Source organism: Eschrichtius robustus, chromosome 1 (genome assembly GCF_028021215.1).
Source record: "Eschrichtius robustus isolate mEscRob2 chromosome 1, mEscRob2.pri, whole genome shotgun sequence".
Lineage (NCBI taxonomy): Eukaryota > Metazoa > Chordata > Mammalia > Artiodactyla > Eschrichtiidae > Eschrichtius > Eschrichtius robustus.
In genome coordinates, this window is record NC_090824.1 from 9,367,534 (window position 1) to 9,379,691 (window position 12,158).

Genomic DNA, 12,158 nt, shown 5'->3' on the forward strand with positions numbered 1-12,158 from the left:
ATAAATGGTAGAGCTTGAAGGCTGTGACTTGAAAGACCTAGCTTTCTCTATGGGATGCCCTTGCAGACAGCCAGACAGGAGAATAAATCTAGTTTCTCTAGGGACTTGTGGAGGTGGTTAATTTAATGACCTTTTCGTCTAGAGCCAGGCTCTTATAACTCCTCCATGCTGTGCCTCAGATTCTTGGGGAGACCAGCATCATTTGGGGGACCTCACAGCCCTCTAGCAGTTTGGGGAGGCACCAGGCTGAGGGGTTTCTGTGAATATTTTAGGGGGAACTTTGTTGCTCTGCATGGAGCTCTGGTTTAGAAGCCCCAGCTTGGAAACAGGCATCTGGGCAAGATTTTAAGTTTTTCTGAGTCCTCCTGGGAGAGAACGTCTGTGGTGTGTGTCTCTGCAGGGCTAGTAGGGAGGGTTCTAGAAGACAGGATTTAAGGCAGCTGCTTTTGAATAATGGAATCATCAGCATCTTGGGAAATAAATAGCAGAGGTGGGTTCCTGACCAGTTTTATGCCTTGGTTTTCTCTTCTGTATAATGGAGATGGAAAAGTCGTCATTAGCTGCCTGTTTCTTGAGCCCAGCAGGTGTGTGTTGGACGCCTACAATGGTTCTCACTCTGAACGCACAAAGGAAGTCTGACCTTGGATAGGGGAGGCCTCGGGAGGTAAAGCTCAGACAAGGGAAACAGTGAAGGGACCAGAGAGCCTGCAGCAGCCTGGGAAGGTGGCCGAGCCAGTGTTTCCTGCGCCCCTGCACTTGTCTGAAGACTTAATCAGAGAAGGGAGGAACACGGGCATTAGACTCACCCATCGCTGTGCCCTCTGTTCCCACTCGGTTACCGGCGGAAAAGCTGCCCTGGACCCTGGCTGCTAAAAACCCAGCCCTCACCTGTGAGTGGCTGAAAGCTTGGCGGGGGAGGGGTGTTGGGAGGGGACATGAAGGTGGAAGTAAGTGTGACCAGCTGTTCCCAGTTTGCCCAAGACTGAGGGGTCTCCTGGGACACAGGACTTTTGGAGCTAAAACTGGGGAAGCCCCGGGCAAACCAAGACACTTGGGTCACCCTAGTTAGTCAGAGCCCTGCCATCCTGACCGTGGCACTGGGCAGTCTGGGTCACAATGGACAGTGTAAGAGGGGTCATCTGCCCCCTGAGCGTCGGTGCCCCCTCAGACTTGATTGCCCCTCCTCTGAGCTCCCAGCGCCCCTGTGCACGAAGAATCACTGGCTCTGCTGTCCCCCAAGTCTGTGAGCGTGTGAAGACAGAAACCACTCTGTCCTCTGACCAGCCTCTGCCTGTCCCTGAGCACAGAGCCGGTAGTAAATGCTGTAGGGTGAAGGAATGAGGGTTGAGGGTCTCCGCCTTCATTTCCTCCACGCTGGGGACAAATTACTCAGATGCCAGTTCATGCTTTGCTACTTTGCACATGCTGTTCCCTATCCTGCATGCCCTTCCCTCCCTTGGCAGTCTCTCACCACGCTGTGTCCCCTCTGAGCTGAACCTTAACTCTCTAACTGGCCTTCTCTGTTCATTCATCTTCCCCTCCCACCCCTGACATGATGAGCTCCTCAAGGGAAGGTCCCAGCTTAGTATTTTCTCTGCTGCACTTGGCACCTGTAAAGGTTTCTTGAACAAATGAGTGGCACTGAATATGTAGAGCAGCAATTCATTCATTCACTCACCAACTCCTTGCCGAGGGACTACCGCATGCCAGGCACTATTCTAGGGAGAGGGATGGGAGCAGTGGACACGACTGGCAAAAGTTTTGCTCTGATGGAACTTACATTCTAGAAGGTTCTAGAATCATCTAGCTTCAACAAGCAAGCAATAAGTAAACAGACCATATCCGAAGGTCACATGCCCTGGCCAGTTGCTGCCAGGCTGGAGGCTGCAGTTCCGTGGAGGGGAAGTGATTCAGGCCCAGCACATGTGGCTCCCCTCCTGTGGATGCAGAATGGACACACCTTCCCCTGGGTGGTGGCGGCCCTACTGTTGAGCGCGGTCAAGTCGGGGAGGGTGGCATTTGCCTTTCATGCAAATCTTGTAGGCCATCAGTCCTTGCAAGAAAATCCACTAAAGCTAGCATTGTGCTACAGGAGGGGAAAAACACATTTTAGGAGGTCATGTGGTATTTGTGCCGAGTGTGGGAGGCCCCGTGTGTCTGACCCCGGCCCCCGGGGCGGGAGTGCAAAGAATGGGGCTCACATGCTGACCGCCCCTCTCCCCCAGCTGCGTGGGTGACCTTGCTGGGCAGCAGCAGGAGGGCCATGGGCTCTGCTAAGGGATTGTTGGGGAGCCCAGGTTCCTCCGGGAGGAAAGGGATTAAACTCCCTCCCATCAGGGGGATGAGGTTGGTCAGCTTCCAAGCGCTGCACACAACAGTGAGGTATTGTCCGCTGGGACTGACGGGGAGCTCAGCCCTGGACACAGTCCCCTCCGGGAGGGAGGAGCGGAGTCCTGCAGGGCCAAGCGCCCCATGCCCCAGAAACACGCTGCTCCCCAGAGCCCCAGGTGGCATCTCCCTGCTGCCTGGGTGCTGGTAGCCCCTGGTCCTGAGGTCCAAGGGGCTTGGGTGGCACCTCTGTGTCTGCAAGGACGTGACTCACCCCTGCTGGTGACCCCCTCATGTTGACCCCCACCCTGGAGAGCAAGGAACAAGTCAGTCCCCAAGGCCGGTGCCCTTGGCTTCACACAGACACATCGTAAAACTGGCGTCTTGAAGCCTGAGAAGGAACTGGCATGTGCTAATTATAATCTGCACAGCCTGTTAACGATTGACCTCGGACTCCAGGGAGGTGAAGGCTCCTGGGGGAAGTCTTAGTGGTGCTCTGAGGTTTCCAGATATCAGGCACGGCATCGAGATAAGGAGGATGGACTCTTCTGGATGGCTCAGTGGATACCACCTTGCAGCTCCAGCAGAATGCGGACAGTTTTAAACCTCTTGGGCTCTGCTAGGGCACTGTTGGGGAGAACAAGGCAGCAGGATTACCTTCTGTATGACCTTGGGCAGGTCACTGAACCACTTTGGACCTTGATTTCTTTATATAAAGAAGACAATCATTCCTACTTAACAAGAGGTGAGAGACCTCAATAAGCTGTGTGTAAACACCTAACATGGGGACTGACACCTGGTACATGCTTAACAGTGTTAGTTCCCAGCCCGGTACGCCCTGAAAAATCCTGGAGGGCTCCCTGGAGGCGGTGGTTCCAGAACTGATGAATGAATGTGGGCAGGCAAAGAAGAGCACTGAGGGGGGAAGCCACATGGTATGTACAGGGAGCCCCAGGGAGCTCTGGCTCAGGAAGAGGAGGTGGGAGTCGGTGGGAGGTGAGGCTGCAGAGATAGATGGAGAAGGACTTCAACTGTCCTGGGATGCGTTGTGGACTTTCTCAGGTACGGGCCATGGAGCCTTGGAGGGATTAAGTCAGAAAGGCCTTTGACTCTGAACCCTAAGTGCCCCTTTCTGCCAAAAAGAGAGGACTCTGTTCCCTCTGCCTCCTCAAGACTCAGGGCCCAGGGCTCAGGCCCCAGGAAGAAGCACGCTGGGCCTGAGCCCCTGTGGCGACATGGGTCTCCCCAGGGGTTTGGCCAGTGCAGCCCTAAGAACTCCCTTGCTCCGAAAACTCCCATTTGGAACAAACCCTGCCTTCTTTAGGCTGTTCTTCTCACAGCTGGGGTGCCATTTATAAATGAAAGTGGGGTTCAGGTTGTTCTGTATCCTTTTATAAACCAAACCTGAAAACCATAGGAGGGTATTTTTCTTAGGTGAGAAGTAAAGCGTGCTGGGTTTTCTAGTCTGCCTTGATCCTGGTGATGCCACAGACCCAGGGTCAGCAAGATCCTGCCTGTGTGGGTCCTGTGGGTCCTGTAGGTCTGAAAGGCACGTCTTTGTATTGAGGGCCTACTGTACCCCAGGCTCAGCGCCAGGCCTTTGTTGTTTTTTTTGTTTTGTTTTGTTTTAAATTTAATTATTTATTTTTGGCCCTTTGTTTGTTTTAAGTTTATTTATTTATTTATTTATTTTTGGCCGCGTTGGGTCTTCATTGCGGTGTGCGGGCTTTCTCTAGTTGCGGTGGTTTCTCTCTTGTTGTGGAGTATGGGATCTAGGCGCGTGGGCTTCAGTAGTTGTGGCACGTGGGCTCAGTAGTTGTGGCACGTGGGCTCAGTAGTTGTGGCTCGCGGGCTCTAGAGCGCAGACTCAGTAGTTGTGGCGCACAGGCTTAGCTGCTCTGCAGCATGTGGGATCTTCCCGGACCAGGGCTCGAACCCGTGTCCCCTGCATTGGCAGGTGGATTCTTAACCACTGCGCCACCAGGGAAGCCCAGTGCCAGGCCTTTGTATGCTTGTTGGTGCCGTTGGTATCCTCACTTTACAAACAAGGAAACTGAGGAACAGAGAGGTTAATAAACTTGCCTGGGGTCACACAGCTAGTAGATAAAGAAGCCAGATTCAGTCCCATGCTGGCCATACTTCACGGACTACGTTTTCTGTACAGCATAATGTGAAAGCTGTGCTTCCTAATTCTAACTTATTTTAAAAAGTCGAATGGAACTGTGAAATCTCTTAATTTGTTATTAGAATGTATGCAGCCTTAAAGTACTTTAATTTTTAAAAAACTACTACTACCACCTTAAAGAAATTGATATTTTAAAAATGTGCCTATGATTCCAGTGCTCTTAGAGAACGTTCTATTTTTTCCTGTGTTCCTTTCAATCTTTATCTTTTTTCACACAACTTTTGTATAATTTGCACAGCAGGAGTTGGCAAACTGCAGCCCACAGCCCAAATGCCACATGATTTTGTAAACAAGGTTTTATTGGAATACCGCCATGCTCATCATTTACATACCGTCTATGGCTGTTTTCACGCTACAACTACAGATTTGAATAGTTATGACAGAGACCATCTGGCTTACAAAGCCTAAAATGTTTACTATCTGACCCATTCCAGAAAAAGTTTTCAACCCTTGGTCTAGAGGGCAAAGAGTTTTAATTGAAGTATAGTTGATTTACAATGTTGTGTTAGTTTCTGGTGTACAGCCAGGTGATTCATTATGCTTTTTCATATTCTTTTCCATTATAGTTTATTACACGATACTGAATAATAGTTCCCTGTGCTCTACAGTAGGACCTTGTTGATTATCTATTTTATATATAGTAGTTTGTATCTGCTAATCCCAAACTCCTAATTTATCCCTCTCCCCCCTTTCCTCTTTGGTAACCATAAGTTTGTTTTTTATGTCTGTGAGTCTGTTTCTATCTTGTAAGTCCATTTATGTCATATTTTAGAATCCTCATATAAGTGACATCACATGCTATTTGTCTTTCTCTGTCTGACTTACTTCACTTAGTATGATAATCTCTGGGTCCATCCATGTTGTTGCAGATGGCATGATTTCATTCTTTTTTATGGCTGAGTAGTATTCCACTGTATATGTGTGTGTGTGTGTGTGTGTGTGTGTGTGTGTATATATACCACATCTTCTTTATCCATTCATCTGTCGATGGACATCTAGGTTGCTTCCAAGTCTTGGCTATTATAAATAGTGTGCAGTGTGCTCTTTTTTCTCTTCAGACACAGCCTTATTCCATGGTGTTAATCATCACATTTCTCAGTGTAAATGACCCAGGATATTCCATGGGATGAATGTCATCAACTTTCCTTAACCATTTTCTTTTTGCCGGACAGTTAAGTGGCATCTTTTTTTTCTCAATATTTATCTAAAACACTTATATAGCACCTACTGGTTACCAGCACTGTTTACCAGTATAACTCACTTAATCAGATCAGTGATAAGAAGTTCATACTATTATTACTTCCATTTTACAGATGAGAAAGTGAAGTCAGAGGAGTTAAATCCACTTGGCTGAGGCCGCATTGTTTTTCAGCAGCAAAGTTAGGCCTGAATCTGCTCAGCCAGCTGGCTCTGGAGTCTACGCTCTTAGCAGCTGTTAGGAAGTGTCCTGGAAGAGGCAGGCCTTTGTGACCGTGACTGTGTGTGTGTGTGTGTGTGTGTGTGTGCGCGCGTGCGCGTGTGGTGAGGGGAGGGTGTCCAGTGCAGTGACTCACCAGGAGTGAGCCCCACCCTGCCCAGCCCAGCCTGACCACCCAACGTCACCCAGATTTGGTTAGTCTCTGGTCCTCCTTGTTACACACCAGGCAGCTACAGCCATGTGACCACATACTTTGTTTCTTTGTGGAAAACAGCCCTGAAAAGAAGGCCAGCTGCTGATGCTGAAGAGAAAAATGAATTCTCCCGGTCAGAAAAAGACCTCTTGGGCGGGATAATACAAGAGTAGATTAGGGCTCTGCTTTGTGGCCAGGGGGGTACAGATCTTGCTCAAATGTTAAATCAGTGATAAATTTGCAAATGTTCTAGTTGGACTGAGAAAAACAACAGCAAATATGTGACATAATTGTCCAGCTAAATGGAAATGATTAAGGAAAGTTTGTGACATCCACCCCAGGGAATATTCTGGGTCACTTACGAGGAGAAATGTTAATAACACCATGAGTCGGGTGTAGCACTAGTCAGGGGGCCTTTGGGAAGCCGATGAGACCTGCAGACCTTGCCAGGAGAGTAAGCATATACACAAGATGCTGCATGAGATTTCAGGAGGCTCAGGGAACCCTCATAGCCTAATCCAGGGGTCTTACCCATTGTCGGGGAGGGGGGCAGGTTAAAACCCCTGGTCCACAGAGACATTTTGGTTTTTTAAAATAAATTTATTTATTTTCGGCTGCGCTGGGTCTTTGTTGCTGTGCGCGGGCTTTCTCTAGTTGCGCTGAGCGGGGGGCTACTCTTCATTGCAGTGCAGATTGTCGTGGCTTCTCTTGTTGCGGAGCACGGGCTCTAGGCGCGCAGGCTTCAGTAGTTGTGGCACGCGGGCTCAGTAGTCGTGGCTCGTGGGCTCAGTAGTTGTGGCTCGTGGGTTCTAGAGCGCAGGCTCAGTAGTTGTGGCGCACGGGCTTAGTTGCTCCGTGGCATGTGGGATCTTCCCGGGCCAGGGCTCGAACCAGTGTCCCTTGCATTGGCAGGCGGATTCTTAATCACTGCGCCGCCAGGGAAGCCCTCACAGAGACATTTTGAAAAGTGAATTTAGTGAGTGCTACCCACGGGACACTTGTGAGGTGAGCTAGTGGATACCAGAAGGTCTCAGGTCAAGAAATGCCGTATTGTAGAGACTGGGGGTGGGGTGGAGGGTGTTGAGAAGACTCTGAACACTGTGCCCACCTTCCAGCAGAAGGAAGGGAGCCTGAGCTGTCAGGGGACCCAAGGGCGCAGGATCTGGTCGGTCCTGTTCACCTCTCTGATCTTCAGCACCAATCACAGCATCTGGGACAGAGCGGGCGTTGCAACAAGATCTGTCATTAAATGAATGAAGCGTCTCCCAAGCTCTGGAGCAGAGGGAAGTTGGGCCTGGTGTGGCTCTGGGTTAGAAGATGAGACGGGCCCCTCTCTCTGCCTGTTCACACGGGTCCTTAGAGGGCACGCCCTTCATCATCACCTGGCCTGGCGGCTGGGTGGAGTGAGAGGCACAGAGGGGGAGAAGCGAGGGTGAGCTGGATTCTTCTCGGCCGTCAGTTCCTGGAAACCCAGGTCGGGCCTCCACCGCCTGGTTGGTGCCCCATCTGGCCTGATTCATTTCGAGCCGTACGCTGAGGGGCCTGGCGTCACTGGGCCCATCGCAGTCCCGCCCAAACTGGGCACGCCTCTTAGCTAGTCCCCCATCTCAGGCACGCTCCCTGCAGAGGACTTGGCCTGGGCACCTCGTCAGTCTGACCTGCAGGGGTTCATCTCCCCCCCGCCCCCGGCCTCTGCATCAGTCGGGTATGGGATGGGACATCCTGTTCTGACTCAGAAAGGAACCCCCTTCTTTTGCCTTCCTGACTCACTTCCTCCTTTTGCTGGCCGTCTTGCAGCGTGGCACGGGCGCTGGAGCCCAGCAGACCTGGGCCTGCTCCTGACTCTGCGCCTCAGACCTGGGCAGGAGAGCTGGCCCCTCTGAGCCTCAGTTTCCCCATCTGTAAGGTGACGTGGTTGCCCCTGCCTTGGTGGTTGGTGGTAATGGATGCACCGCACCTGCCCAGCACCTGGCACCCAGCAGGTAACCTCATACATGGGAACTTTGGGTGACATTTTCCCCAACCCCCAGGGGCCTCCTTTGGCATACACAAGTTAAGACTTATGATGACCTTGACACTCACCCAGGGGAATCATAAGGTCACAGATGACCTGGGGTGGGGACAGGGTAGGAGCAGGCAGAACACTCGTTACCCACCAAACAGTGTTGGCTGGGGTGCGAGGCTGGGGGCTTTGCTGGGAGGGGGCCCATGGGACGAGCTTCAAGGGCAGACACCGTGGGGAGGAATGGCGGCTGCTCCCCACAGCTTATCAGATGTTTGCACGTTCAGTCAGCGGTTGAGAAAAGATCCCTGGACTTGAACTCTGGGTTCTTTGTGGAAGAGCAGGTTTCCAATAAAAAGAATGCCTTGGGGTTAAACGGCACTTTACAAAGCATTTCCTAGCAGGTGATGGAAGGTTCCAGGTTGCCTGGACCCTTTTCAGTGCAACATTGTTTCCAGACAATTGGTCAGGCGCTGCCCTCCTTGCCTGTGGGTCTGTCACTGATCAGAGCACGCCACTCCCTTGCTCACAGACCCTCGCTGGTTCCCTGGTGCCCACAGAGGGAAGTCAGTTTACTACCCCACCCCAAACCTGCACAATCCCCGGTCCACCCATGCACCCACCCCAGCCCTGGGCACCCACCCATTTCCCTTCTGTCTCTACAGACCTGCCTGTTCTACACATTTCGTATAAGTGGAACCATACAATATGTGGCCCTTTGTGATTGGCTTCTTTCATTTAGCATCATGTTTTGAAGGTTCTTACATGTTGTAACCGCATCACTACTTCATTCCTTTTTATTGCTGAGTAATATTCCATGGTATGGATGTAACATATTTTATTTATCCGTTCATAAGTTGACAGACATTTGGGTTGTTTCCACTTTTTCGGCTCTCATGAACATTTGTGTACAAGTTTTTGTGTGGACATATGTTCTCATTTCTCTTGAAATATACCTAGGATTGGAATCGCTGGATCATGTGGTGACTCTGTGTGTAATCATTTGAGGAGCTGCCAGGCTGGTTTTCAAAGCGCCTATCCTTTTTATATTCTCACCAGCAGCATAAGAGCGTTCCACTTTCTCCACATCTTCACCGATACTTTGCTATTGTCTGTTGTTTTGATTATAGCCATCCTTATGGATGTGAAGTGGCATCTCCTTTTGGTTTTAATTCGCATTTCCCTGATGGCTAAGGACGTTGAGCATCTTTTCATGTGCTTATTGGCTATTCGTAGGTACGTCGTCTTTGAAGAAATGTCTATTCAGATCTTTTGCCAATTTTATAGTTGGGTTTTTGTCTTTCTAGATTTAAGTCCCTTAGTGGGTAAATGATTTACAAAATTTTCTTCCATTCTGTGGGTTGTTGTTTCACTTTCTCGATGGCGTCCTTTGAAACACAAAAGTTTTTAATTTTGATAAAGTCCAGTTTATCTTTTTTTTTCTTTTGTTGCTTGTGCTTTTGGTGTCACATCTAAGAAATCAGTGCCTAATCCAAGGTCAGGAACATTTATGCCTATGTTTTCTTCTATGAGTTTTATAGTTTTGGCTCTTACAATTTGGCCTTTGATATATTTTGAGTTAATTTTTGTATATAGTGTCAGGTAGCGGTCCAAGTTCGTTCTTTTGCATGTGGATATCCAGTTGTCCCAGCACCATTTGTTAAAAAGACTATTCTTTTCCCATTAAATTGTCTTGGCACGCTTGTTGAAAATTAATTGTCTATAAATATGAGAGTCGATTGTTTCTTTTTTTTTTTAATTAGCACCTTTAATTATTATTTATTTATTTATTTATTTTTTTGGCTGTGTTGGGTCTTCGTTTCTGTGCGAGGGCTTCCTCTAGTTGCGGCAAGCGGGGGCCACTCCTCATTGCGGTGCACGGGCCTCTCACTATTGTGGCCTCTCTTGTTGTGGAGCACAAGCTCCAGACGCGCAGGCTCAGTTAGTTGTGGCTCACGGGCCTAGTTGCTCCGCGGCATGTGGGATCCTCCCAGACCAGGGCTCGAACCCATGTCCCCTGCATTAGCAGGCAGATTCTCAACCACTGCGCCACCAGGGAAGCCCCCAATTGTTTCTTATCTGTGGGTTATTTTGAAGAAATGTAATGCTTTCCTTCAGAGGCAGAGATGTTTTTATACCAAGATGAGTCCTGGCCAGAGCTCTGCCACTGAGCTGCTGCAAGATCTTGGGTGGGTCTCTAGCCTTCTCTAAGCCTCAGTCTCCCCATCTGTAAAATGGCACAGCTAGATAAGAGGATTCCCGAGAAGCGGTCTATTTGTTTTTGTTGTTTGTTTGTTTGTTTTTGTCCGAGTTGCACGGCATGTGGGATCTTAGTTCCCCGACCAGGGATCAAACCCGAGCCCCCTGCAGTGGAAGCACGGAGTCTTAGCCACTGGACCGCTGGGGAAGTCCTGGTCCAATTGTTACATGCGGAAATGTAGGGAGGTTTCCGCGGTACTTTTCACTGGCTCCTGGGGGTGTCCCATGAGGCCTAGCCCTGCAGCCTGAGATCTGGAGCCAGTCTGAAACCTGTGGGCAGTTTCAGGAACTCCCTACCCTGGCCTGGCCCCAGGGGAGCCAGCCCTGCTTTTCCAAGAATGTTAGTGCTGTGCTCACTTAGGAAGCAGCACCGCCATCCTCTTTCATGCTGGCTGTGCTCCAGGCCTGGGTATACAGAGCAGATGAGACACAGCCTCTGCCCTTGAGAGCAACAGTCTAATGGGAAGACAGACAGACACGTCAGCAACAATCGTGGAGCCGAGTGGCGTGTTCTGGTTGGCACTGTGTCCCAAGGGCTGCAGGTGCAGGGAGAGGGGGGCAGATGGCAAAACTCGGCTTTGCTGGTAGGGCCACAGGCCTGGCCCAAATGTGAACGCTTGCTCTGGGCAGTGTCTGAAGAACGGTCGGGTGAGCTGTGTAGTGTATTTCACAGCTCTTCCATGTGCCGTCCAGCAGCAGCTCCTTCTTAACTCGCATTTAACCAGCCCTAATGCACTGACCAGGCGACTACTGACCTCTTGTCTCCAGGCAAGGCGCTGTGGTTAAGGAAAAGGCTCTGGAGCCAAGCTGCCCGAGTTTCAATCCCTGCTTTGCATGCTTTGGGGAAAGTTATTTAACATGTCTGTGCTTTGCTTCCTTATCTTCTAATATGGGGTTTTATATTAGCACCTACCCGGTAGCCTATTTGTTTCTAAAGCGCTATAAAGTGCTTTAGGAACATGGCCTGGCACAAGGAGCCAGCTCTTATTAAGTTCTCTGGTTATTACAGGTTGGAATTGTAGCTTGGAACAGTGTAGCGCTGACCCCAGTTATGTTAGGCCCGCTACACAGTCGGTTATTATAGCCCATGGCTATTACATGGTGTGACATGGTAACATGGTACAATTAGCCTATAGGTTGCCTGAGGATCATTACAGTTCTGTGCCTTTGAATAAAGCAGAGCTCCTCGGCAGTGTATACGTCCCTTCCTAACAGCTGTTCTGTTAAAAAAAAAAAAAAAAGCCCGGAGGTGAATCGGTTGTGCCCCTTCCCTTCAAAACAATCTTCCCATTTAAAGCTCTGCCATCTCAGAGAGGAGGCAAGTCAGGCAGAAATTTTTGCTCTTATTTGACCAAAGAGGCTGGTGTTTGGAGCTGGTTAGTGGCAGAGCCTGCACTGGACACCATGCTCCCTAATTCCATTTTGGGGCCTGCTCTGCCCCCAACCCATGGCCTGAAGGAAGACTCTGATTTGGGGGTTAACAGAGTCTGTGCTGAAGTCTACCCTTCCCCCATCCCTGCCCTTCCCAAGTTTCCCTGAACCTTCAGCTTGTGTATATTGAGGACCAAATAAGGCTGGTAAGATGCTCCTTCTGGCTCCACACGTATTCCTTTTAATAAAAAAGACCAGGGAGTTCCCTGGTGGTCCAGTGTTTAGGACTCGGCGCTTTCATTGCCGGGACCTGGGTTCAATCCCTGGTCGGGGAACTAAGATCCCGCAAGCCACGGGGCATGGCCAAAAATAAATAAATTAATCAATTAATTAAATTTAAAAA

The 12,158-nt window shown here is 49.9% G+C and overlaps 1 protein-coding gene across 5 annotated transcripts in view; it reads left to right on the top strand.

The window, feature by feature from the left end:
* Nucleotides 1–12,158, top strand: part of SYNE3 (spectrin repeat containing nuclear envelope family member 3) — a 93,895-nt gene that overhangs the window by 11,077 nt on the left and 70,660 nt on the right. For 3 of the 5 annotated variants that reach the window (XM_068541069.1, XM_068541025.1, XM_068541033.1), the window contains exon 2: nt 7,921–8,105. The exons of the other annotated variants lie outside the window; for them this stretch is intronic. In XM_068541069.1, the coding sequence (XP_068397170.1) occupies nt 8,066–8,105 (40 nt within the window). In that variant the 5' untranslated portion in view covers nt 7,921–8,065. The remainder of the gene's footprint in view (nt 1–7,920; nt 8,106–12,158) is intronic. 5 annotated transcript variants of the gene reach the window in all.